This window comes from Emericellopsis cladophorae, assembly GCF_022114955.1.
Source record: "Emericellopsis cladophorae strain MUM 19.33 chromosome Unknown NODE_83_length_74590_cov_113_560211, whole genome shotgun sequence".
NCBI classification, from domain to species: Eukaryota; Fungi; Ascomycota; class Sordariomycetes; order Hypocreales; family Bionectriaceae; genus Emericellopsis; species Emericellopsis cladophorae.
The window spans coordinates 16,177-40,761 of NW_026251008.1; the positions used below are offsets into that span (position 1 = coordinate 16,177).

At 53.1% G+C, this 24,585-nt stretch overlaps 9 protein-coding genes across 9 annotated transcripts; 4 read left to right on the plus strand and 5 right to left on the minus strand.

Annotated features, from left to right (window-relative positions):
• Nucleotides 1-969: 969 nt before the first annotated feature.
• J7T54_003786 (uncharacterized protein) lies at nucleotides 970-1,965 on the minus strand (the record flags this gene model as incomplete). Its single annotated transcript, XM_051510128.1, has 1 exon — nucleotides 970-1,965. One exon carries the CDS (start codon nucleotides 1,963-1,965, stop codon nucleotides 970-972), a length of 996 nt encoding a protein of 331 aa, XP_051358930.1.
• A 320-nt stretch (nucleotides 1,966-2,285) lies between these two features.
• J7T54_003787 (uncharacterized protein) lies at nucleotides 2,286-3,695 on the minus strand (the record flags this gene model as incomplete). Its single annotated transcript, XM_051510129.1, has 1 exon — nucleotides 2,286-3,695. One exon carries the CDS (start codon nucleotides 3,693-3,695, stop codon nucleotides 2,286-2,288), a length of 1,410 nt encoding a protein of 469 aa, XP_051358931.1.
• Nucleotides 3,696-5,566: 1,871 nt separating this feature from the next.
• J7T54_003788 (uncharacterized protein) lies at nucleotides 5,567-6,804 on the plus strand (the record flags this gene model as incomplete). Its single annotated transcript, XM_051510130.1, has 4 exons — nucleotides 5,567-5,674; nucleotides 5,728-5,838; nucleotides 5,893-6,666; nucleotides 6,715-6,804. The coding sequence occupies 4 exons, from the start codon at nucleotides 5,567-5,569 to the stop codon at nucleotides 6,802-6,804; spliced, it is 1,083 nt and encodes a 360-aa protein (XP_051358932.1).
• Nucleotides 6,805-7,052: 248 nt separating this feature from the next.
• On the minus strand, nucleotides 7,053-8,369 carry J7T54_003789 (uncharacterized protein; the record flags this gene model as incomplete). Its single annotated transcript, XM_051510131.1, has 2 exons — nucleotides 7,053-8,240; nucleotides 8,295-8,369. The coding sequence occupies 2 exons, from the start codon at nucleotides 8,367-8,369 to the stop codon at nucleotides 7,053-7,055; spliced, it is 1,263 nt and encodes a 420-aa protein (XP_051358933.1).
• Nucleotides 8,370-10,635: 2,266 nt separating this feature from the next.
• J7T54_003790 (N-alpha-acetyltransferase 15) lies at nucleotides 10,636-13,141 on the plus strand (the record flags this gene model as incomplete). Its single annotated transcript, XM_051510132.1, has 2 exons — nucleotides 10,636-12,649; nucleotides 12,699-13,141. The coding sequence occupies 2 exons, from the start codon at nucleotides 10,636-10,638 to the stop codon at nucleotides 13,139-13,141; spliced, it is 2,457 nt and encodes an 818-aa protein (XP_051358934.1).
• A 921-nt stretch (nucleotides 13,142-14,062) lies between these two features.
• J7T54_003791 (uncharacterized protein) lies at nucleotides 14,063-17,385 on the plus strand (the record flags this gene model as incomplete). The annotated part of the gene is made up of 5 exons (XM_051510136.1): nucleotides 14,063-14,150; nucleotides 14,385-15,187; nucleotides 15,259-15,386; nucleotides 16,197-16,328; nucleotides 16,395-17,385. The coding sequence occupies 5 exons, from the start codon at nucleotides 14,063-14,065 to the stop codon at nucleotides 17,383-17,385; spliced, it is 2,142 nt and encodes a 713-aa protein (XP_051358935.1).
• A 3,014-nt stretch (nucleotides 17,386-20,399) lies between these two features.
• J7T54_003792 (uncharacterized protein) lies at nucleotides 20,400-20,692 on the minus strand (the record flags this gene model as incomplete). The annotated part of the gene is made up of 2 exons (XM_051510137.1): nucleotides 20,400-20,610; nucleotides 20,679-20,692. The coding sequence occupies 2 exons, from the start codon at nucleotides 20,690-20,692 to the stop codon at nucleotides 20,400-20,402; spliced, it is 225 nt and encodes a 74-aa protein (XP_051358936.1).
• A 678-nt stretch (nucleotides 20,693-21,370) lies between these two features.
• Nucleotides 21,371-22,147, minus strand: J7T54_003793 (uncharacterized protein; the record flags this gene model as incomplete). Its single annotated transcript, XM_051510138.1, has 2 exons — nucleotides 21,371-21,593; nucleotides 21,780-22,147. The coding sequence occupies 2 exons, from the start codon at nucleotides 22,145-22,147 to the stop codon at nucleotides 21,371-21,373; spliced, it is 591 nt and encodes a 196-aa protein (XP_051358937.1).
• A 1,336-nt stretch (nucleotides 22,148-23,483) lies between these two features.
• Nucleotides 23,484-24,447, plus strand: J7T54_003794 (Ubiquitin domain-containing protein 2; the record flags this gene model as incomplete). The annotated part of the gene is made up of 2 exons (XM_051510139.1): nucleotides 23,484-23,486; nucleotides 23,542-24,447. 2 exons carry the CDS (start codon nucleotides 23,484-23,486, stop codon nucleotides 24,445-24,447), a joined length of 909 nt encoding a protein of 302 aa, XP_051358938.1.
• Between the last annotated feature and the right edge of the window lie 138 nt (nucleotides 24,448-24,585).

A 24,585-nucleotide genomic window follows, 5' to 3' on the forward strand; every position in this document is an offset into this window, starting at 1 on the left:
CACGTCATCAGCAGTAGAGCTCATCGTGCGCGTGCGTGCAGCCTGCCTGCCTGCTTGCCTGCCTTTCTGTCTGCGAATTAGACTGAAGGAGCAGAATGTGCTTGATCCCGACAAATGTCCTGGGTTCTGGGTCCTGGCGAGGTGTGCGTGGGGTCAATATGTCTCTGGCTGATTCTGCATTCGACCTAAACTCCAAGACTTGCGGCTGCGAACGCCGGAACGGGTGGGGGTTCAGTCCGACTTGGTCAGTATCCTTAAGGGACTTGCTAAATGGTGACTCGTGATTCGGCGGAGGCTTAACTCCGTCAAGTCCATAATCCACTTGGTGAAGTGAAGACTCTTCTATTCCACTTAGACTGTGTGCTAGCTCGGCAATGAAATCAACGTTGGATCTGCACTACGTAGTAGACTTTGCAGGCCCTATTATCCCGTCCTGTTCTGTCCTGTCCGAGCCTAACAGCCTGGCGCATTCACTCAAGTGCAAAATCGTCTCGCAGCGACCCAGCAGAGACCGAAAACTCTTTTCACTCGCTCATAAATTTCTGGACATTCGCCTCTACCAAAGAGCGGTGGCAATCACGACATCGTGTGGCGAATTCACTCTGTTCGGGCGAATCAGCGACCCATATGGTCACAGGGATCGCTAATACCCCAGACCGGGCAAAAAAAAGAAAGGCGGACGTTTCGGCAAATTGCGACGAACGAGATCTGATCACATCTATGCGGCCTTTACGCTTTGCTACCGGACTCCAGGTCTAGACAAGTCACAAGTGACTAATTATAAGACTACAGCGCTTCTGTACCTCCTTGAAATCCACCAAAACCCCAGAATGGAACACTGGAAAATTTCACACGATCTTAACGCAACAAAGACACGTGCGACAAGTTACAGCACCTGACCACCTCCAACTGTAGGGTACCCATCTTGCATAGATCTGGCACCAATCCTCTCCCGAAGCAGGGACACGTTCAAACCATTTCTCCGCCGAGAATATCATCAAACACCTCAAAATTACCGTCGTTCCTGGTATCGAAGACCGCGAAAACCAATTTCCTCCACCAGCCGCCCTCAAACTCCTTTTCGCGCAGCACTTCGAGCCAGCAGTGCGCCACCTCCCGCTTAGGGTTCCGGAACGCACCGCATCCCAGCGCGCCCAGGACAAGCGTGTCGTGACCCCGTGACGCCGCCATGCGCAGACACAATCGCATCTTGTCCTTGGTCAGGTCGCGCGCTGCTGGATCGGCAAAGACCTGAACATCTGTGACCACACCCGATGCGTGCGATTGCTTGACTGTCTTGAGATCAGGACATCGTAGAGCCGCCACGCTGAGGACACTGACCACCGGTAGGTCAGTAGGTTGGACGTCAAGGATTTCGTGTCCGCTTGGAACGTCGGAGCGTATGATCACGACGTCCGGGGTGTAGAGTGCCATGCGTTGCTTGAATGGATAATATCGCTTGTGCAGTGACAAGGCGAGGGAGCTCCGGTAACAGAGGGCTTCTTCCTGCGCCATGGACCCCTTCAGCCAGCCACCCCCGGCATGGGAGTGGCTCGCCATGTTGAGCACTGCGACTCTAGACGGCACCTCAGACGCTACGGCAATAGCTGCATTGTAAGTATCTTCGTTGACGATGGAGATGGCCGTCTTGGGATGCCGCGAGCAGTCAGTTGCCTTAAGCATCGGTAGAGTGGACAGGAAGAGCGCCTCCGACTTGGCGGCGTGAATGTTGGGGAGATCCTTGAGAATGTCTGGCAGAACGGTTCGCGTCTCGGCGGCAATGGCCGCAAGCGCCGCGCGCCGCGCCGGATTGCCTCTTGGAGCTTTGAACCGGCCAGGTGGTCTGTCATGGCTACCTTGATCGCTGGCTGATGCCCGTGCTTGTGGAGTGTGATTTGATCTCGACCGTGGCGACAGCCATGAGTCCAGTGTTCCCTGAACCTTTGAGTCCCTTGCAGGATTCATGATGCTTATTGAGTTGATGATGCTCCGTCCTGAATTTGGGCTGTCGCAATGAACGGGGACGGGAAGTGCAAGATCACCGCGTGACTCGGTGCACCGTGAATCTTGCATCGACATGGAGCCCAGGCAGTCGCACGAGCGCGCTCAGCCTCACCGGAAACCGTGCTTCAGGTACTTACCTTAGGCAGGTGCTCAATCAGCCCTAGACCCACCACGCATTTCCCGAGTTATAATATTCTTCTTCAACTATTCATGGGTATCGCTATGATGATGTACAGAAATGGTACAAATGGTACAGATTGTTTACAAGCATCGCCATGCCCTCATGAAGGCGTCTTGATGGCGCCCTCGGGCACGCTCTCGCTTGGCTCGAACTTGCGAGGCACCAGTCCCTCGGCCATTTCAATGGCACCTAGCATGTTCTCCTTGTTAAACAAGAAAAGACCCTGGATGGCCGCAGTGCTCGTGTGGCGATTGGATGGCTGTCCATCCTTGTCCACACCAAACAAACCAAGCTCATCCAGCCGCGCCAGGAAGCGTTCTCGCCCGCTGTGGTCGTGGTCAACATCACCATAGAAGCGATCCCACATTTGCGCAGCCTGGTGCTTCGTCGCCTCGCCGATGCGCATCATCATGTCCACTCGCCCAGGTCTGATGAGGGCAGGGTCTAGCCGGTCGATGTGGTTGGTCGTCAGAAACGCAATGCGCTCCTCGCCAGCGGCGATACCATCTAGTGCGTTCAGCAGACCTGAATATGTCACGCTCGCCCCGCTGTATCCATCAGCGTCCCTCTGGCGGCGGTTGACAAACGCCGCATCGGCGTCCTCCAACACTAACAGACTCCGCTTGGGCAGCTTCGTCAGTAGATACGCCAGCTTGTCGTCGGTCATGCCCATCTCGCTCAGGTTGATCATGGCCACGTTGAAGTCAAGCTCTCCAGCCAGCGCGTGGATGAAGGAGCTCTTGCCGCTGCCGGGTGGGCCAAACAGGAGGTACCCCCGGCGATAGGGGATTCCCCGGCCAACGTACCACTCCTGACTCGAGAGGAAGTCCTTCACATCGCGCCATAGATCCTCCTTGACGCCCTCATCCAGGATGACGGACCCCAGTGGTCGCTTGGTCTTTGGATCACCCAGTGGCATCCAGTCCATCCCCCGCGCTGAGTATATCGTTGTTTTGCCCTCATTTGCTTGGGCAGCAAGCAAATGTGCTTCCCTGAACACATCCTCGAATACCTGTCGGTGGGCCCAGAGTGTCGTCAACTGCACAATCTCGTGCGGTTCGCCCGTGTTCATGTTCGCTGTATTGTGTTTCTCCCTATTCACCGCGATGAAGGCGCTTCCATGCTTGATGATATGCCGCCCGTAGCCCGGTTGAAGAAAGAAGTGCGCTCCGCTCTGGCCTCCAGACCCAAACGGTCCCGATGACGTGGTGGTCGTCGCGACCGACAGATTGTGTATTCGCGTAATTCTCGAAGCGATGAACCCGGGCGTCGGGCGCGGCTGCGATAACCAGGCGAGAATCCATGGGTAGGCAGGGTCCTGTTTGCTGATTTCGACGTTCACGAGCATCCGATGGCGGGCGACGTCGGCCGCTCGGATAACGCCCTTGCGCGCAAAGGCTGCGGCAGCGCCAAGGGCTCCGAGGCCAATGCCCCCCGCGAACAAGGGATTGTCCAAGAGGGCATGGAGCCCAAGCGCGGGACCTGCTGCTGCTGCTGAGGCTTCCGACATGCCAGAACTTTGATGGGGTAATAAAGGCACAAAGCATGCATTTGATGCTGGGACTTTTCAAGTATAGATATTAAGTAAGCGAAACCCGTTTGGCGGTCGGTTGGGCGGGATTCGGCATGAAAGCCGAGATCTACGTAACTGGGTGTGGTCGGCCAAGAATTCTATCGCAGCTTGTGTCGACTGGATCCTGTCGAGGTGTGAACATTCATCTACGGATATATCTTGTTCCCTTACTGACCTACGAGGTGATAGCGTTTTTTCAAGACAGCTATTCGTCATGCGACCGTTTCAACGATCCAAGACGTGTTCGCGTGAACAGCCCGAAAAGCTGTTTTACTTAATTAAACCTTAATCTTTCGGCCTAGAAATAGCTTAAATCGCGTTCTTTTTGAAAGCTTTTAACAGGCGGCCTTTGCTTAGTATTATAGCTATTCTAGATCTTTTTGGTAGAGGCTCCTTTCGGTCGCTAGATTCGAATAAAGTTCGGCGAAAAGAGAAGATGCTCTTTCCTATCTCGGCTATGACCGTTGTATAACGATTTGGCAGGCTTTGACCGGTCAACGAGCCGTCATTGAGCCGTCAAGAAAAAACGCGATCCCCTTGTAGGTGTGCAGCGTGCTTATTTACAGCTCGAGACATCAGAAATGGCTCCCCACGCCCGACAGCGCGCGATCAAAGTGACAAAGGACCAGCACCAAGGTGGTTGTGTGTTCCCACTGCCTCATCATGATTATCAGGTGCTTCTCCGTCCTAACTTCCGCAGTATAACTATCGTGAGCGGAAATTTCATCACTGCCCAGTCATCGAGACAAGACTCATGATCCCCGACAACTTCTCAGGTGCTTGGCAAGCTCGTGGCGGATCACATCGCCGTTCTGGCAGTATGTAGCCGTAGATCAGTCTGCGTGCAACCCCTCTCGTTGCTCGGGGAAGGTTGGCGCGTCCCGCATGTTTCCGTGTTTGCGCTCCGAAGCCTCCACGTCTCTCGGCTGCGACAGGAGTCAGCACCCGCCGGCGGCAATGCGATGACGAGAAGTTAAGGTAATGGAATCGTGCGGAGAAACGAAGTCTGTTTGGTTCTTGTGTTGGAGTCAAAAACTTAAATAGGAGCACTGTCCCTCCTTTTCGACCGAAATATCTGGTCCTCTCCCCATACCTGATACACATCAGCCTTTGCGCCTCAGCCTCAATTTCATGTAAGTCGACGACGTCCCCTTGCACTGTTTTATACGCCGAAGTCATGGAGTTGTTCGCAAGCACATCGTTCACTACCGCGGCAATGGGGAGATGCCTTGAAAGAGATTGTGTGGTCAATGAAGCGCAGGTCGCCATCGATGTTTCCGCCCTTGTCGCATGCGCGAAGAAGTGAGGCCCTGGTGGGGGACACATGATGTCAATGGCACCCGAGACAACGCCAACACCAGTGCTTCATACTGCACATAAAGAACGCACAACGGGTCGGTCACATCACAGTCATCCAAAAATGCCGCTGCAATTGCTTCTGAAAAGTACACAGGGGCAACGATGGTCAAGGACAGCTGCAGGATGAAAGGCCCGACAGTGAAGACAGTGAAGTCATGGCAACACACTGCCCCTCCTCAGCTCTGCTCTCGATAGACCAAAAACCCCGCGCCTGCGACGGCTGACTGGAGCTTGCTGTTACCAAACATCATCACCACTACCAATTAGAGCCTCGACTAATTCTTTATCTGTTGGCAGAACTTTAATACCGCCTCCTATTTCCCTCAAACCCCAAGAGTCGCCCGGACTTCGCTGCTCCAACCTCACGATCAACGACTTGCTCCTCTCGAAACACCGAGACAACTCACGATCTTTATTTATCAAAGCCCTCCGTCGCAACAACCGCAACTATGGGTGCTACTGAAGTGTTGAGCCGCAAGTCCGGTGTCATTGTTGGCGATGATGTTTTGAGGCTGTTTGAGTACGCTCGCGAGCACAAGTTCGCCATTCCTGCCATTGTGAGCATACCATGGGATACAATAGCATAAAGTTTGACTGACAGCATCTTCAGAACGTCACCTCTTCCTCTACCGTCGTCTCCTCTCTCGAGGCCGCCCGCGATGCCAAGTCTCCCATCATCTTGCAGATGTCCCAGGGTGGCGCGGCTTTCTTCGCTGGAAAGGTGAGAGCCCTTCCGCAACCAAATACTTCGTCATGCTGATATTTCCGTCTTTAGGGAGTTCCCAACGGCGATCAGGCTGGCTCGATTGCTGGTGCCGTCGCTGGCGCTCACTATATTCGCTCGGTCGCCCCAGCCTACGGCATCCCCGTTGTCCTCCACACCGACCACTGCGCCAAGAAGCTCCTCCCATGGTTGGACGGCATGATGGACGCTGACGAGGCTTACTTCAAGGCCACGGGCGAGCCCCTTTTCTCCTCCCACATGATCGATCTCTCTGAGGAGCCTGTCGACTGGAACATTGAGACCACGGCCAAGTACCTCAAGCGTGCTTCTCCCATGAAGCAGTGGCTCGAGATGGAGATTGGTATCACTGGTGGTGAGGAGGATGGTGTCAACAACGAGGACGTTGACAACAACTCGCTCTACACTCAGCCTGAGGATATTCTCAACATCTTCAACACCCTCTCCCCCATCTCCCCCTACTTCTCCATCGCCGCCGGCTTCGGTAATGTCCACGGTGTCTACAAGCCTGGCAACGTCAAGCTGCACCCCGAGCTCCTCGGCAAGCACCAGGAGCACGTCAAGGCCGCTCTCAAGTCCGACAACCCCAAGCCCGTCTTCTTCGTTTTTCACGGCGGTTCAGGCTCCAGCAAGCAGGAGTTCCTCGACGCCATCAGCCACGGTGTCGTCAAGGTCAACGTCGATACCGACATGCAGTTCGCCTACTGTGCCGGAATCCGCGAGTACATGGTCTCCAAGCAGGACTACCTTAAGACCTCCGTTGGCAACCCCGATGGCGCTGACAAGCCCAACAAGAAGTTCTTCGACGTACGTTGCAATCCCTGGCGCAAATGCTCCGCAAGCTAACATGTACAGCCCCGTGTCTGGGTCCGTGAGGGTGAGAAGAGCATGTCTGCTCGCGTCAAGGAGGCCCTCGAGGACTTCAACACTGCTGGTCAGCTGTAAAGTGCGTTCCACACTAATAAGGGACAGTTAGAAGAGAATAGTAAAATAATCAAATTGAGTAAGAATTTGCAACCTTGCACTGTGTGCCATGTTCTAACACGTCATGGTTCTTAATCACCTATCGCTCGCGATACTCCCACGACATGTATCTTTGTCACCAAATCCATGGGGAGAGCCCCAGTAAATCGATACTGCTAGGATTTATAACGCGATCAAATTTCAATTACTCCCAAGTTTCCGGCCCTCTGCTATCGACCAAGGAGCTCCTTCTCGATAGTTTGTACCTCAGCGTCGTCCAATTTCTGATCTTCGGCTTTCTGCGCCTTGGAGGCATCGAATCTCCACAGGCCACCTGTCTTATCTGCGTCACCGTCAAGAGGCACTCCCGCGGCCTGACCCAGCGCCTCGAGCACGTGGTCCTTAGTCTGGATGGCGTTGAAATACCGCCTCTCCCACGTTGTGCCATCTGCGCGCTCGGCTGCGCGCTTGTCGCGCTGGGCCTGTTCAATCTTGCTTTTCTCCACCGAGGTGAGATCCATATCACCCTTGCTGATGGCTTCAGCTACCTTCGACCAGGCGCGACGCGACTCGAGAGGATGCTGTTGATCTATCGGCTCAACTTTGAGCAATGTCTGGGGTGTCTTTGCAGCATCATATACTTCGAGCAGACTCTTCTTCTTAACTGGTCCCTCGTATAGGCTGAGTTCCTTGATCCATTGTCCTGACATGTTGTAAAGGACTTCCTTGTCCTTGTCCTCCTTACCTGTGGGGAAGAGTGTGGCGGTGACCGAGTTCTTGTCGCCGCTGACCCATCCTTTGCCGGTGAACTTGATCTTGGATGTATACCCTGTCGAGCTGACAATTGAGGTTTGGCCATCCAACTCAACAAAGGGGGCTCCAAACAGGAGACCTTCAATGTGCAGACTTGGTAGGGTGATGAGGTACTTCTCATCGACCTTGTCCTCGCCTGACCCTACCGGGATGGTCAGGATGGCATGTCCAATCTGCTTCACAATAATCGTGCTCTTGAAGCTCGCCTTTTGCGCATTGTAACCCTCCAGCTGGATACCCGTCTTCTTATTGCGGATACAGTATGCCGTCGCAGGAGGATGATGACTGACCTGCTCTGAAACGAGCGTTGTCTCACCGGCCTCGTCTTCCCACTTTCCAAGGAACAGTTCCCCCAGGAAGGGGTTCAAAGGCTTCTTCTCATTTCCGTATTCTTCGCTTCGACTCGCATACTGGTGCTTGAGAGTTGACAGAAACCACTTCAGGACAAGGGCAGCCCGTTTCGCAGGGTCTGATTCGGCCGCAGGCTCAGTCAACAGACCGGGATGCGTGGCCCAGTATGCGGAGAATTCGGTAAGCGACTGAGAGGATAGAATGAAGGGAGGCGCGGTCAGAGAGGACAAGTCGCCATTGAACGAAGCGATCGACTGTGTCGCGTGAGCCACTAGCTGAGATATGGGAGAATTTCAGCGCCGATATACCTTCACGAAAGCCGTCCAGCTACCGGCGCCTGCCTGTGCAGCTGGTGTGCCTGGTGCTGGCGCGGGAGTCGACATTTTGTCAAAAGAATGTCGATGTCGTTGGAGCGTGGTGCTTCAGGAGAGGCACCTTTTGCGGGGACTTGTTGGTGTAACAGGGTTCGTGGGGTTCCGCTGTGGGTAGGGCGGCGCGGAGTTGGATACGGAGATCACACCAATGTCGTGTACCTTGAACAAGATATCTTATAGGCTTATAGGGATGACGGAAGAGTCTGTTAAAAGGAAGGACTGGAAAGGAGGGTCATTTTCAAGGTGCGGTATGCAGTCTGGGGTAAGATAGGATGTTGTAACCTCGAAGGCACTCGTTGCGTGATTTCAATGAACATTTTCACTTTACGGAAGGCGTTGATGTCATCTTGCGAAGATCGCATTAGACGCCAACTGAAATCTCCAGTCTCGTGTCACCCAGTTCAGTCCCGGTTGATGATGATGTCCCGCGCGCCAAAGGTGCGTCAGTGTTGAGCCACTGTTCGGCATGTTCGTTATGGCTGCATACCTGTAGGCAATTACCGAGCGTTGCCTCTTGTGGCCGACGAACGTAATCGTGGCAATCTGAAGGGGCTCCATAGCCATGTGTGGTCATCATCGACTTACAGATGATGATGATGACTGGACAGTGGGCAATGATCCGGGTCTGCGCATATCTGTTGGCAATTTCGCAGCACTTGGGTTCCTCTGGGAGTCTCCCAGGCGGATTGGCGGGTAACCAATGCCTAAAGCCGAACGGGTTCATCCCATGACAGCATCGACATCGAATCCACCTCTTGCGCATCTCCTCAACGACCACCCAAAACTGCATCGCAAGAATTCCCTAATCTTACCTGGGGCCACTACGCTCGCCTAGACTACCCTTATTTCGTCCCTTCGACACGACCAATCTGGCTGACCTACTGTGGACGAGGACGGGTCCTACCTATGGGGCTTCCAGCTCAAGGGAAAGCCCCAAGATGTTGGAGACAAGCATGACCGAACCATCGAGAAAACCATCCTTGACGCCGCAATTTTGCTTTTCATCAGGAGCGCTCCGGGGTTGGCATACTACCTACTCATGCGCCGTTCCAACCAGCGACTAACGACCTCAGAATTCTTGCGCCTGTCTCGCTCCTCCATCGATGATTCTATCAACCAGAACCTGAACGCGTTGATCACACCTGCAAGCGCAGGTTTCGACCCGAAGTCTACTTCGCAGAGATCACCGCGGTCAACGTCGCGTCAAGTCGACCCAACAGCATGCGACCAGTTCAAGGACAAGGTTTTATACCCATCATGGCAAGCAAGGAACGATGTGCTGTACTACTGTGGCGTGGTGGCCTCCAGCCCTGACCCGGACGATCCTGAAGCAACCCTCAGAGCGATGGAGAAAGAGAAGGACAGTCACCGGGTGGTTGACGAGCGGTTGGACCCTTATTCTGGACGATTCTTTCCGCGCGAGGCAAGGACAGAAGTTTTAGCATCGCTGGTACAGCAAGAAAACCAAGTCGAAAATATCGTCCGCACCAAGACGTGGTCGACTATTCAAGAGCGCTGTAGGGGGACAGAGCTGGCTTGGGAGCACGCCATGAACAAATGGAGAGAGTGCAACGGGTTGACACTGGTTAGGCCTTGAGGAGACCAACGTTTGAAAGGAAGATCGAAGAAAGCCGAGCATGCGAGATCGCAAAGTATATAATTGTAAAATAGTTTCTGGAAAATATCTCCCCAGCTTCTCGGACGCACGACGACAACTAGTTGTCCACAACATCGGAACGCGTGTAGACTGGGCACCTCTGTCACTGCGGCAGTAGTCCCGCTTTCGCCAGCGTAGTATTTGTCTGCACAAAACTTCCTGGTGCGTAACTCGACGATAAGTTTTGACTAGTAACCAACGATCGCGAGCATAATCTCGAGACTGACCGGGACCTCAACATTGACAACCCCGCGTGAGGCTGCTGCAAGAATTGGGGCCGAGGATCCACCGACCACGATTGCAATCTTCCACCCGCTTCTTTGCCTGCGACGCTGGCGAGCCGACAATCGATTACCTGGTACGCTCTACGACCGACGGTGAACCAGCATACGCAGCGAGCAGTTCGAGCCTCTCATTCCGGCTTCCAGCACGCAGCGCGCCTTCCTGTCACTTCGGCCTTAGCTACCCCTCCACGAAAATTGACTCGTCCGTTAAGCTCGGGCGCACAAGCTCGACCGCAATCTTGAAGAATCCTCCTGCGAGCTGCATCTAATCCAGTACACCGATCGTACTCTCCCAGTCAGCTGAGTGCCGCTTGGTCGCTCAGCACCAATCGCCATGCCTCAACCACTCAGTGCCAAAGACCAAACGAACTTCCGCAATGTGGTTCGCGCCTATGAAGACAAGCAATACAAGCGTGGCCTCAAAACGGCTGATTCGATCCTGAAGAAGAACCCAAAGCATGGCGACACCATGGCAATGAAGGCTTTGATCCTCAATGGACAGCTCAAGACCGATGAAGCCTTTGCACTGGCGAAGGAGGCCCTCAGCGCCGACTTCAAGTCCCATATTTGTTGGCACGTGTATGGTCTCTTATACCGCGCAGTCAAGAATTTCGAAGAAGCGATCAAAGCATATAAAATGGCTCTTAGGTTCGAGCCCGAGTCTGCGCAAATCCAACGTGATCTGGCTATCCTCCAAATTCAGATGCGTGACTACCAGGGCTATATCCAAAGCCGGCAAGCCATGCTGCAAGCTCGGCCTGGGTTCCGACAAAGCTGGACGGCTCTGGCAATTGCGCATCACCTCGCTGGAGATCTGGCCGAGGCTGAGAACGTGCTCAGCACGTATGAAGGCACACTGAAGTCAAAACCGTCACGTTACGATCTTGAGCACTCTGAGGCAGTGATGTACAAGAACTCTCTCATTGCAGAACAGGGCGACTACCAAAGAGCACTGGAGCATCTGGAGGAAGCTGCTAAGCAGAATCTGGATAGACTGGCCGTCATGGAGTGCCGGGCAGAATACCTTGCGAAATTGGAGAGGCGTGAGGAAGCTGCGGGTGCCTACAGGGCTCTCATCGAGAGAAATCCTGATCTCCAGATCTACTACGAGAAGCTCGTTGAAGTCCTAGGTATTAGCGAGGACAATACGTCCGAGCGCAAGGCCGTTTACGATGAGTACGCATCCAAGTTTCCCCGTTGTGATACTGCGAAACGAGTACCGCTGGACTTCTTGGAAGGCAGCGACTTCAGAGCCGCAGCTGAAGCTTATCTCACTCTTATGCTCAACAAAGGTGTGCCTTCGACATTCGCCAACCTCAAACACCTTTACGCCGACGAGTACAAAAAGAACACACTGCGGGAATTGGCCGAGGAGTACGTCAAGTCGGAAGGTATTGACAAAGAGAGCAAGGATAAGGGCGAAGCCGCTGGTTTGTTCTACTTGGCGCAGCACTACAACTATTACATGAGCCGAGATCTGGACAAGAGTCTGGATTATGTGGAAAAGACGATTGAGAAGGATACCAAAAGTGTCGATTACCATATGACAAAGGCGAGGATATTTAAGCATCAGGGCGATCATTCGAAAGCATCTGAAATGATGGATTACGCACGAAAGCTGGACCTCAAGGACCGCTACATCAACAGCAAGGCGGCGAAGTATCAGCTTCGCAACAACGAGAACGAAAGGGCACTTAAGACGGTAGGATTGTTCACACGCCAGGACACGGTCGGTGGCCCACTGGCAGATCTTTTAGACATGCAATGCGTGTGGTTCTTGACGGAAGACGGCGAGGCGTACGCCCGCCAGGGCAACGTTGCAATGGCTTTGAAGCGGTTCAAGGCTGTTGCGACCATTTTCGATACATGGCAAGAGGACCAGTTTGACTTCCACAGTTTCTCGCTGCGAAAGGGGCAGATCAGAGCCTACATTGATATGATGAGGTGGGAGGATCATATCCGCGATCACCCATTCTACTCTCGTGCGGCTCTAGCCGCCATCCAAGTCTACCTCAAGCTTGCGGATAAGCCGTCGTCGAACGGCGTGAATGGAAATGGGGAGGATGAAGATGATGCACTGGCAAAGAAGAAGGCTGCGAAGAAGGCCAAGAAGGAACAGCAGCGTTTGGAGCGGGAGGTTGTTGAAAAGCAGGCCAAGCAAGATCCGAACAAAGGCACGAAGACCGACGACGAGCCTAAGACGAAGGACGACGATCCCATGGGTTTGAAATTGGCAGCGACTGAGGATCCCTTGGGTGAGGCAATCAAACTCCTCGAACCACTGCTTGAGGTCTGTCCCAAGAGCATCGAGGCACAGCACGCTGGCTTCGAGGTATACATCCGTAGACGTAAGATCTTCCCATCATGGTCAGGGTACTCAACGCTAACAATTGACAGAGAAGCACCTGCTGGCACTTCGTTGCCTCAAGGCTGCGGGCAATATTGATGCCGAGAGCCCGAGGGTTCACGAACAGACCATTACCCTCCGGCACGCTCTCAATGGAGCTACCGACGTACCAGACAAGGTCGCGCAAGTGCTCAAGGAGGAATTCAACCTTATTCCCGCTTCGGCCAATCTACATGAAATCAATGACCATTTCTTAGCGCAGCACAAGGACAGTCCCGAGCATGTCCTCGCAGCTATCCGAGCGAAAAAAATCCTCGGTGAAGACCGAGAGAGCACCGACAAGCAAGTCATCGAGATGCTAGATTTACCCAAGATGAGGTACAAAGATGCTATCAGCGCACTGCAAACATTGCAGCAGTGGCGGAGCCCCGAAGAGGAGGCTTTCAAGAAGGCGGCTCAAGCCAAGTTCCCCGGCGCTACCAGGTTTTCGTAATGAACTAGTACTACGACTAGACGTGCGAGATATGGAGAACCTAGGGACACTCGAAATTCGGTACGGTATGGTATAATACTACGTTCCTGCGGAACAAATGCATAAGTTGGGTCCCGAGGAGATCTGCGGGAGTTTGGGATGCTGATCTGGTTAAGACACACAAAAGCCTTATGTTCACTGATAGACCATATTTCGTTACATTTGCCTTGTGTTTTTGCGTGGGGCTTTGTCACTACTGCGACAACACGGATAGCCAGCATGGTGATTCCATGTCCTCGTGAAAGGCTAGAATACCTACTAGGTAAAGATAACCTGGCTCGGGGCCCTCGGGAGCCGTCAGCATGCATGGGTTGAAGCAGCACGAGGCCCATGCAGAACGGCGTCCGAGAGGTTGCTAGGTTTCAAAAGCTCAGAATTTGGTAATCAGGCCAAGGAGAGTGCAAAGATATTTCCGCTTTGGACCAGTTGCATGTAAATTGTACATAGCGCTGATAAAAATGATCTGGACATTGTTGCAGGCCAGGCTTCCCTTGATGTGAACGCGATGCGATGATGGCAGGCGACCCATGCATTGATTAGTGGGGCCTATCCTGCATCCTCCAGTCCCTCCCGGCCTCTAGTCTTGGCTCTTTGGCGTCGCACCCTCCTTTATCCCTCGGTTGTACTATCAACTAACTCTCCTTTATTCGTGTAGGTGTTAGGCGGAGTGATATTGGAATGCACCACAGCCAATTATGAATTAGTCTTGTCTTTTTGTCTCTCGTTTTGATGCTCTCTAACTCTTACTGCTACTCTGTACGTTTACTCAAGCTCCCAAGACAGACACGATCCGAACCAAGACAGCTCGCATCTCCACGATAGAACCACTGCTGCCATATTACATCGTCTCCCACCATATACAATTCGAAGCTCCAAGGCACAATGACACCCGCCGAATCCTTTCGAGTTCTAGACGACCAGGGCAGGCCAATCACCCTCGTTCAGGCGGAATCGAGCCTGAAGATCAGTGGTTCGTCGCGGCAGATTCCTTGGAAAGAATGTCTTGGCTCATGTTTTCAAGGCAGCAGGTCAACCTGTGTGCCATATAGAGACATTCTGTGGAGCAGCGTTGATGCAAGTGACAAGCTTGTCATTGATTTCGTGGCGCGCCCCGGTACATCGGTCGTAGAACAGCGAAAATGGAGGGCTTTTGATACGTCGATGGGAAGGGAACCACTCGAGCGGTTCGCACGCTCGATTCAAGCCATTGCGTACGGTTCGGCACAGCAGCAAAAGAAGGCCATGGTGCTGGTGAACCCTAGCTCTGGCCCGGGTCACGCCGTCAAGCTTTGGGAGAAACAAGTAAAGCCCCTGTTCGACGCGGCGAGGATGCACTTTGATGTGGTGTTCCTTAAGAAAGGCGGCGAGGCGACGGAGCTGATGCAAAATCTGGATTACAAGACGTACGACGCAATTATTGCCTGCTCCGGCGACGGGACGCCGCACGAGATCTTCAATGGCCTGGCGAAGCGACCTGATGCGGGCAGAGCTTTGAGGAAGTTGGCCATTGCCCAGGTGCCGTGTGGCTCTGGCAATGCCATGGCAATCAACCTTTACGGAAGTAACAAGGCCGCCGTGGCCGCCATCGGAATCATTAAGGGTGTTGTGACGCCGGTTGACCTTGTCTCTATCACCCAAGGTGAGAACAACAACCGCTACGTGTCGGTCCTGTCGCAGGCGGTCGGTATCATAGCGGAGAGCGATCTTGCTACGGAACATTTGCGGTGGATGGGGAGCAAACGTTTCGAGGTTGGGCTGGTAATGCGCATCTGGAAAAAGCAGTGCTATCCGTGCGACTTGGCGATGAAGGTTGAAGTCGCAGACAAAGAGGAGATCAAGAGGTTCTACGCCGGCAAATTGGACAAGGCCCAGACACCTGAGTTCTATGATAAGATGTACGGTCACGAGGGTCTCCCTGAGTTGAAGTATGGGACAGTCAACTCGGCCATCAGCCCTGACTGGCAGCAGATCTCTACTGACAAGATTGGCAACTTCTACTGTGGTAATGTAAGTCAAATTCATGCTGATTATGCAAGCAGGATGGAGCTTTCCTACAAGCAGCTAACATTCCTCGACAGATGGCATACATGGCTCCCGACGCAAGCTTCTTTCCTGCTGCTCTCCCGTCGGATGGCTGCATGGACCTTGTTACAATCGATGGGGACCTCAGCGCTATGAAAGGGGCCAATGTCTTGCTTTCCGTTGAGTCGGGAAACTTTTTTAACAGTGAACACGTGTCATACCAGAAAATCTCGGCGTATCGCATCACTCCACGCAATCAGGATGATGGCTACATAAGTATCGATGGCGAGAGGTTCCCCTTCGAGCCTTTCCAATGCGAGATCCATCAAGGACTGGGCAGAATTTTGACCAGGCGAGGGAAATATGAAGCTGCAGGGCCCACTGGCTGGGAGAAATACGCACAAGATGCAGCTGTTTCTGGCGAGGCTCCGAAAGGCAGTGGTCATCGAATCGTCCCAATGGAGTCCACAACGAGTAGCAACAACGGGACCAGTGTCTCTTCAGAGCGCCAACAAAGCGCTTCCAAGGCTCAAGCTGTCTAGCTCTTGAGGAGATCTGGGAGATAACGTACTCGAGAGACATGGAGCTGTAGCTAATTTTGGGACGCCTACGAGCTAGGCGTGGAGCGTTGTGATACCCAATATTGCTATCAGAAGAACATCTTTACTGTTTGATACTTATTAGTACTTATCCAGATTCAAATCAGGTATCCACGTAATATGCGGTATGTTCTCCATCTCGATCATCTCATGCTCCGGCTGGTCGCAAGTTTGGCAATAAGCACCCCACGGGTGGTGGATGTTTGAATAGGCCGGCAGGCGCCTTGGTCGAGGTACCTGCTTACCCGGAGCGCATTCCTCTTTATACAACCCCACAGCTTCGTGTTTACTAATTGTCAACACACTCACCAGCATCAACGCGCGTCAATCGGACCCTCCGCTCATGGAAGCGTTGACGTTGATATCATAACCAGAGAGCTGAATACTGCGGCCAGGGCCAGCGCCAGGGCCAGCGCCAGCATGTCCAAGAAGTTTGGTCGCCTCACATCGGGGCCTTGGGGGAGGCTCAAGCCCGTGGATCAAGAATCGCTCGACAGTATGGGCCTGGTCTCCAAGGGCGATGATCGGTAAGTCGTCTAGTTCAACACCTCGGGCTGAGTCGAAGTATGTACACCGCATCTAAGAAACGGCAGACTGAGAGACGAGGTCACACAAGAGAAGTACTTTCGTACCATCATGGAGAAGTACATGATCTTCTGCGTAGATGCTGCGACAGGTGATGAGCTGAGCCGACGATTCGCAGCTCTGGAGTTAGCAGAGGGAGCAGGACCGCTTTCAGCACCAACAGCTGCGCCCTTGCGAGGTCCGAGCAGAGCAGAAACACCCACCGTGAACCCGGATGCGGAGGAGCACCCAGAAGAACCGCCAGATAAATTCAGATCTAAGACAAAAATAGAGGTTGCTCCAAAGAGCAAGCAATCTGTACTTGTTTCTCGCAGCACAGAAAGGGAGTCCACGGCATTCTCGACATCCTCAGAGACGGCGCCTCGGCCGTCTTCGGAAAAGTTGGCCGATCCGGAGAATACCAGGGCACTTTCGGACATTTTGACGGCTCTCCGAAAGCTACGCGAAGGCATAGTAGCCTCGAAGCGGGTCGACGATTTCGCGAATCAAGCCTATCTTTTCGGCGTCCGGTTGAGCATACTCGTCCGCCATCCTGAGTCTTACCATCCCGCCATACTCCGGCTCCTTCAATGGCTCCACCCACAAAATGCTCTCGAATCCATGACAAAAGAGGAAATTGTTGGTTATCTCGTTCTCGACACAGCATGCCGTAGAAAGGAGCTCACAGAGGCGTTCATTCTCGCAAAGAAGTATCGACTGAGGAGTGGCAAGGTCTACGCCGTGCTTCATGCACTCGTCCACGACAATTGGGTCCGCTTTCGGAAGCTCAAGGGTGAGGTAGACGGGCACAAAGCAAGGATCATGGAGTTTGCAGAAGACGACATGCGAATCACGACACTGAAGGCTTTTGGGAGGACTTATATGAGCGTGAGAGTGGACTTCCTGGAGGCAATGACAGACATAACGTGGCCCGAAATACAGAAAAACTATGAATGTGGCTGGCAAAGGGAAGGAGATTTGGTCATTATTCGGAAAGTCAAGGGCAAGGCCCAGGCTTGAGGGTATCAGGATATGTAGGCTCTTGCGATGGTGGCTCGATGAAAACCCGAGTATATGGCTAAGCTCTAAAAGCGAGTCTATCTGGTACTATTGTCACGGGGTCTTGGCAACTCTTTCTCTATTCAAAAGGGGACAATTCAGGTACTCATTGTAGTCCTCCATGGAAGCATTGTGGGTAATTGAGGTGTTCGGCCTTCATTGGGCATTCGGTATCAATATCCTGTTCTAGAAACATCCGAACCCAAGACTCAGAGAGATCATCAGGCGTCTCGTTGTGCACACTCGCTTCACGCTCTAGCCATCCGATATCACCACTTGCCAGGCTGCCGTGGCTTGTCGGCAGTCAGGTAGCCACATATGGTTCCTTCTTCTCTTCCTGCCCTCATCCTTCCTTCTCCCCTTTCTTCCTTCCCCCCCCTACCCTTCCCTGCTTCCTACCTTTTCTCCCCTTGAAATCTATCGTTGTCCGTGGTAAGCACGTGCCTTCCATTACCTTACCTTGGTTCAAAAATTCTGCACTGTTGCTGCACGTTCCTTTTGATACAACTCCATCTCAACTCCTTATATCACACTAAACATCATGGCGCCGCTGAAGAAGAAGCCGAAGATCTCAGAAGAAGGCCGCGGCGCATCTTCGGCGCTCCTCAACGATTGTCGAGTCGGGTGGCTTATTAAGTACGTTTCGAAATGAGGATAAAGCCAGTACTGACGTTGCCAGAAGCGCAGAACAATCTATAGATCTAATTGCTAACGGCGAAGTCCTTGTGGCTCATCGAGATATCCTCACATGCTGCTCCGAATATTTCAAACGTTGCCTCAAAAATACATGGATTGAAGGCCAGAAAAGATCTATTACATTCGATGATGTCGACCCGAATTATCTAGCACTGTTCATTGGCCTGGCATATTCGCATTCTTCGATCGTCTCGCTGACACCTCCGACTTCGCAAACCGATCCACAACCAACCAGCAAACGCACTCCGATCAAAGACCTTATTGAGGTTCACAAGCTGTGCGATCGGTTCATCTGCTCAACTCTGGCCGATTACATAGTTGGCTGCATATATACCTCCATCAGCGACGCGCATCGCACGCTTTTTCGCTACCAGCTTGACATAGCGCACCAGAAGGCTGTGATGCGTGAGTTCGCAGATGCATACGAATCGTTGGGGAACGGGGCTGTCCATAAGGCGATAGCTTCGACACTGATCCAGTACTTCTGTGAGGGAGTCGATTTTGATGCCTGGGGACAACACGCGGATGAAATTGCGGATCGAATGACATTCGTGGTTAGAGTCTCACAGGAGTTTGCCAGAAAGCTGAAAACGCAAGTCGAAGGAAGGAAAATGAAGCGACGAGAGCTTAAAGCGGCGGAACATTAATGAGTGGTCTCCGGCGTTTGGGTTGATTTGGTAGCGTCCTGGGTGCTGGGCTACTCCTGGCTCCCTCACCCCTAATACATTAAAGAGCGGTCATTACCAGGCATCAATCGAGCAGCAGCAGTGATTCAATGGCATGCCACTCCAGTCTAGCCTCAATATGTTTCCATACGTCTTGTGAAGCCGCCCGCTCCCGCGCCATGAGTCCACGTCTCCATCAGTGGGGGGGGAATTGTATGAAGATGATGATGAACAACAGATCAGAAGAGAAGGAAGATAATGAATTCTCTATCTAAAGAACATGCTGATGCTAAGAAAAGAAGGAAGAACGCGATAGCGCGAAGATACTGCCTATAAGGGCAGCTGTGGGCCGAATGTGTGGCTGACTTTTCAAGGCAAACCTGCCTGACAAACAACAAATTGAGTTGAGGCATGTAAGTAAAAAAAACAGAACCTCATACATGGAAGCTGGTACAAGGTTACAACGATGTTAGCCTGATATAATTTATCCTCCTCCACATAGATTGATGCCTTGAGCCTGATATTGGCGTCTGAATAAATTTCCGTCGAACAGTTGTACGGCTCCCAGCACCTGGACTTGAGCACGGTTTCTCAACATGTGCGGTGCTCTTGCGGCTGCACTGCCATCTCAAACCCGACAGGATCAGTTAAGCGGGAATACGAAGGAGACGGGGACTCTGAATAATAATAATACTGTGGTCTTGCATGAGAATTGCTACCACGCAGCGGCGAAATGCGAAGATTCTCTGGACTTTTAGGGGAGGGGATGGCGAGATGCACTTTGGTGGTGTCCAGAAGGCGGATTAGCACTACTTGGTCGAACTTGAAGGCTTCTTAGTCAGGCGATACCTAAGGGGTCTCAGGATTGGAGGGTAAAGGGGACAAAAGGGGTGCTCACATCTACCAAAAATAAATTAAGATGCGCTACACACGCCGGCTTTACATCCTCCCAGAAGTTCACTGTTGGCGATGGTTCACGAGCCCCTTTCGCATACTAGGGAAGGTCAGGAGGGAGATGACGTGGCATAGTTCATCAAGGATCACAGACTGGACGATGGGCTCCCTGTTGGTAATGTCGTTGACGTGACTGCTGTCTTTACTTAACCACGTCAAGTACAGCGCCTGCGCCGTTTCAACACACTTCCCTGCTCGGTGTAGCTCGCGACCTTGACCAGCGCCTTGCCCATTGGCTGCCTTGCGATCTTGTGGTGAGGGAGACGATGATGCTGACGCATAATTCAGATATCTGCGCTCCAAAAGTGTTCCCCGCGTTCGACAGCTTCGACCCGAACCTAGCACCCCTCGCTGGCGTTTGATTTAGGGGCCGCAGTGCCAATTCGCGCCGCTGGCCAAGGCGATCGCGAGGCTTGTTCCGCTTTGTGTGCCAAAGTTGTTTCGTCGAGTCGTAGTTTAGTCTCCTGTACTTGTATGCAAAAATCATCCAAGAGCTGGTCCTTCAGCTGGTCCTTCAGCTGGTGATGACGATCCTCCAAAAGACGATGCTAGCCAATAATCAACGAACGCCCATATGCAATGCGAATGTGCCGCCTCATCAAACAGCGTTTGTTCAAATTGATGCGTGCTTCCTGCCTTCTCCAACGTTGCGGTCGAATATCATTTCTTCCCATAATGTGCCACGGCCTGTTCCAGCTCTTCAAGTGTTGAGCGTCCACCATAGACATCTGCTAATGCTTCGTACTGCCGCCTTCGTTCAAGGTCCACTTGCTCGGCTTGGTGGGCCTCGGCTAAGCGGCGATCACGAGCCTGCACCACGTAGGCGTTGATGCCGTATCCTGCCACGGCCAGGGCGGCTACTGAAGTGAGCCTTTCCAATTGTTAGTTTGGACGTTCGGGAGGCGAGCGGAGTATATGGTTGAGCAAAAAGGTACGCACCATCGCGACGGCATTCGTCGAGTGGAATGATGCAAATGCAACTCAGCGAGATGCGCCGGGTGCACCTTGGTCACAGTTGAGAAAGGTCGGGGGTGACGTTGCTGCGCCATCGAGACGTGCGGTTCGCGCAGTTTAAAGCTTGCGGAGACGATTGATGGGTTGAGCCTTGTTTAATTGGGTGCTCTCAATTGATGTCCCTACTTACGTATCCTACACGGGGTAATTGCAACGAGGGGGCGCGTCCAAGTTCACTTATACGGACGATCTACCGACCAACCGGGAGCGCTCGGGAGGCTTCGGCTACAGCTAGAGCGGCGGCGTGTCGGTCTCCGCAGGCTTCGGACATACCATCTTCGCTGTTGGACCACCGAGGTGACGTCTTCCTCGCGGTCTTGCCCGCGGGATAAGGTGATTTTTTGGCGGATAAATAAGGTCTCACCCTCGTTGCTGCGCCACGGAGGGGGGCAGGTGATTCTGCACGCAGTGTCATGCCACTTTGTAGGAAGAACCAGGCAACTTGCTGGTGGCGGGGTCGTTGGCATAGTCAAGTGACAAGACAGCAAGCTTCCATTGCGCTGAGGGTAACGGTCCTGCTTTACAGTTGCTTGGCGGATGAGCTCCAGTCTTTGGTTCGATCAATCAGGTCTTGAGTTAGAGGGGTTCAACCGCCTGCATGTATGTGCGCGGTGAGATCACACGCAGTTTGCTTCTTCGTCGTCCTCGTCGTCGAAGCTTGTCCACGCATCTAACTCTGCGTCTTCAAACCTTTCAAAGGGCCCGCCGGTCACGTCCGATGTTCCGTTACAGCCGTATCCAGTAAAGACCTCCTCAGTGCGGCCACCGTCGTCTGAATCTAAGGCAAGCTCACTTGGGCCAAAAGCCAGACTGCTGGACGTGGAGTCTTGATCTTGGAGCCTGCATGCCGAATGAGTATTGATCCATTGTTGCCAAACCTCATTGACCTGCATGTCACTCAATATCCGCAAATAGAAGGCCTTCGAGGCGACCATGTCAACGAAGTTGACTAGAATTCCACAATAGGCTTCTGCAAGAGCGTTGGGAAAGCCAAAGTCCCAAGGAAACCCTCTACTCAATGCATACCGTCGCCAAGCCTCGGCGGTGCAGACAAACTGGGCTACCAGCTGTCGGAGCGTCCAGCGCCGGTGTGAACCGTATTCCTCGCAACCAAAGAACTCGTGGGACAGAGGCACTGGGGTTCTGTTCAAGGTAGACAAGACAATTTGGGTGGTTGGGCGCTCCAGCTTGGCCACAAAACGGGCAAAGTTCGTAGCCTTCAGCTCAATCTTGTTGTCCCTGCACTGCTTCCAGAACTGGCCCAACGCCCCATGGATGACAGGCGATTCCAGGAATGCCTCGAGCAGCGGACGCTGGCTGTGGTCCATGTTCACGCCCCACAAGTGCTGAGCTACGGCATTGACAAGAGAGACGCCTCTACCACCGGGATCCATTATTTGCGTGTACCTTTTTGTCAGGACAGGCAGACTATGGAGGTCAGTGTACAGGCAACGGCGGTCGTAACATTTCTTGTCCCAGCATTGCTGCCAACCATAATTTGGACGACCATGCTTGACCTGTTCGTCGATTTGACGCCAGTAATCAGCGTGACGACGCCGCAGGCTGCGCTCAACTTGCAGAGGTACAAACCCTTTAGGTGCTCTCGTCTTACTTGAGCGGTCGAGAAGACTTGGATCTCGGTCTTGTCTCGGGAGCTCGAGCATTAGTTGCCTGAGTCGTTGCGTATATTGTAGCTTCGTCGATCTAGTCCGAGTACCTGCCTGGACAGATATCCCATGACTCAAGCTCGAAGATCGTGTCTGGTTTGACATCCATGACTCGCCTCCGAGCCACGAGCTTTGCACACCATCGAAGCTAGTCCTTGTAGACATAGGGGTTTCGGGACCAACGTGTCGGTGCAGGCAATGTTGATGGGATGATGATTGATTGCCAAAATTTGTCGAGCATCACACTGCCGTGCTATCATAAGGTAAAGCAACAGCACTGTCACACCGTGGGGTCATACTAGGTATAAATACCAACGTCCTAACGGCTTTGAATCTGGCCCGCAACCTCGGCTGTACAAAGATGTTTTGTCGTGCGACTGACAAAGAGAAAATGGATGAATTGAGGATGCTCCCGGGGTCGCCAATGTCCCGCTCCACGTTGTCTGTCCCTGTACTTCAGATTCTGTAGGGTAACTGAGACTGAACATAGATGCGACTCGACTTGAGATTGGTTGGCGCTAATTAGCAGCCACCAGAACAGTCCATCTTTCATCTTCCATGCCTCGTCAATACCGTATGGCGAACATCATTAACAGACTTTCTGCTAAGCTCGCTGACCGCGTGGCTATTCCCCTTCCGTCGGCTTGCCCCGTTTCCGCCCGCGTCGCCGTCCCCCGCTGAACCTTGGAGCAACCAAATACTTCACGAATTCACCAGAGGGCGCCAGGTCGATACTTCAACACCGTAACTGTCAACAGAGCTATCGCCTTCACCTACCTATTCAACCTACCGGCCCCCCAGACTGCGGAGAGCGACAATATCTTTTGCTATATATCCACCACTTCGTTCCGATTTCGCTGTAGCTTTCCGAAGCAGCCTGCGATGACCGCTGCCTTGTGTCACTACTGGACCTGAACCCGATTTGTTCTCTTGGCCGTCAACAAAGTGTTCGGGACGGGTATGGCTTTACACCCTGAACTCTTGAGCCAGACAACTGTTATCGACGCATTTGCTTGCACTCCGCGAGTTTGTCCACTTTCCAAGGCCCCGATCGTCGTTCACTATGGTATGCGCTTGTAACATATATGTCTCAGACAGCAGATCCGCTGACTTCCGTTTAGGGCTGCTGCTTCTCCCGCTCCTCCGGGCCCAACTCACCCTACCCGGGAGGTGACTTGACAACGTCCGCCGGTGCAGCCAACCCGCCGCCTCTCACTCTTCCCGAAAGCGCACAAAGCGCCGCTCGACGAGGGCATGCAGGCGCCAACGCGGCGAGTAACCATCGATCCGCCGGAAACCAAACGCTCGCCGACAGCTCCCGACGGCATAGCCAACAGCAGCGGCCGCTTGACCAGCACATCAACAAGCCCCTGAAGCCCTTTTCATGGGCTTCGAAAGACCGTCTCTGGACACGCCAGGAGCTGGCGCAAGAGCGCCGGGACTTCTTCGATACACGTGTGACAGGCAGAGCAGAGATCTGGCAGACCATACATGCTGCTCTTCAGGCCATGTGGGAAGACCCAAATGGGGCTGATGGCGTGGCGCTGGCACAGACGATCCTTTCGGCCGCAGAAATCTCGTTACCCACCGGGAATCTTGCCAACGGTGTGTACGATTCCTTAGGCAATTACTACCCTCTGCCACAATACATTGTGTGCGATCCCAACAATGTCTCGGAGGACAGCGATGTCAAGGGCGAGCTTCCAACCGGTGTGGACGACGACGCACAAGCCGAGGACGTCTCGGAAGATATGGAGAAAGACAAACATGTCGTGGACGTAACCCCTCAGGTCACTCTTCGTGCGAGGTTGAGCGAGAACGCCAGAGACTATCAGATCATGATTAGCCCATCCGAGACTTCCCGGAGCGTTGCAAGGAAAATCGCGAACAAGGCATCCTTGAGCGCAGACAAAAGAATCCGAGTGGCATACATGGGCAAGATTTTGAAGGGGGGCGCTTCCCTCGCGTCCCAGGGATGGCAGGAGGGGCACATTGTCAATGCTCTTGTCTTTGATCACAAGGCATGATGGGCTGTTCCTGTTGCTTTGTTCCTTTTCATTTCCTCACGAGGGTGCAATCTACAGCGTCAATGGAGTTGGGAGTCTAGCGGTGCCCATTGTCGGTCGCGGGGGCCTGTCTTCTTCTTGGTTCACTCTTTCAGTTCA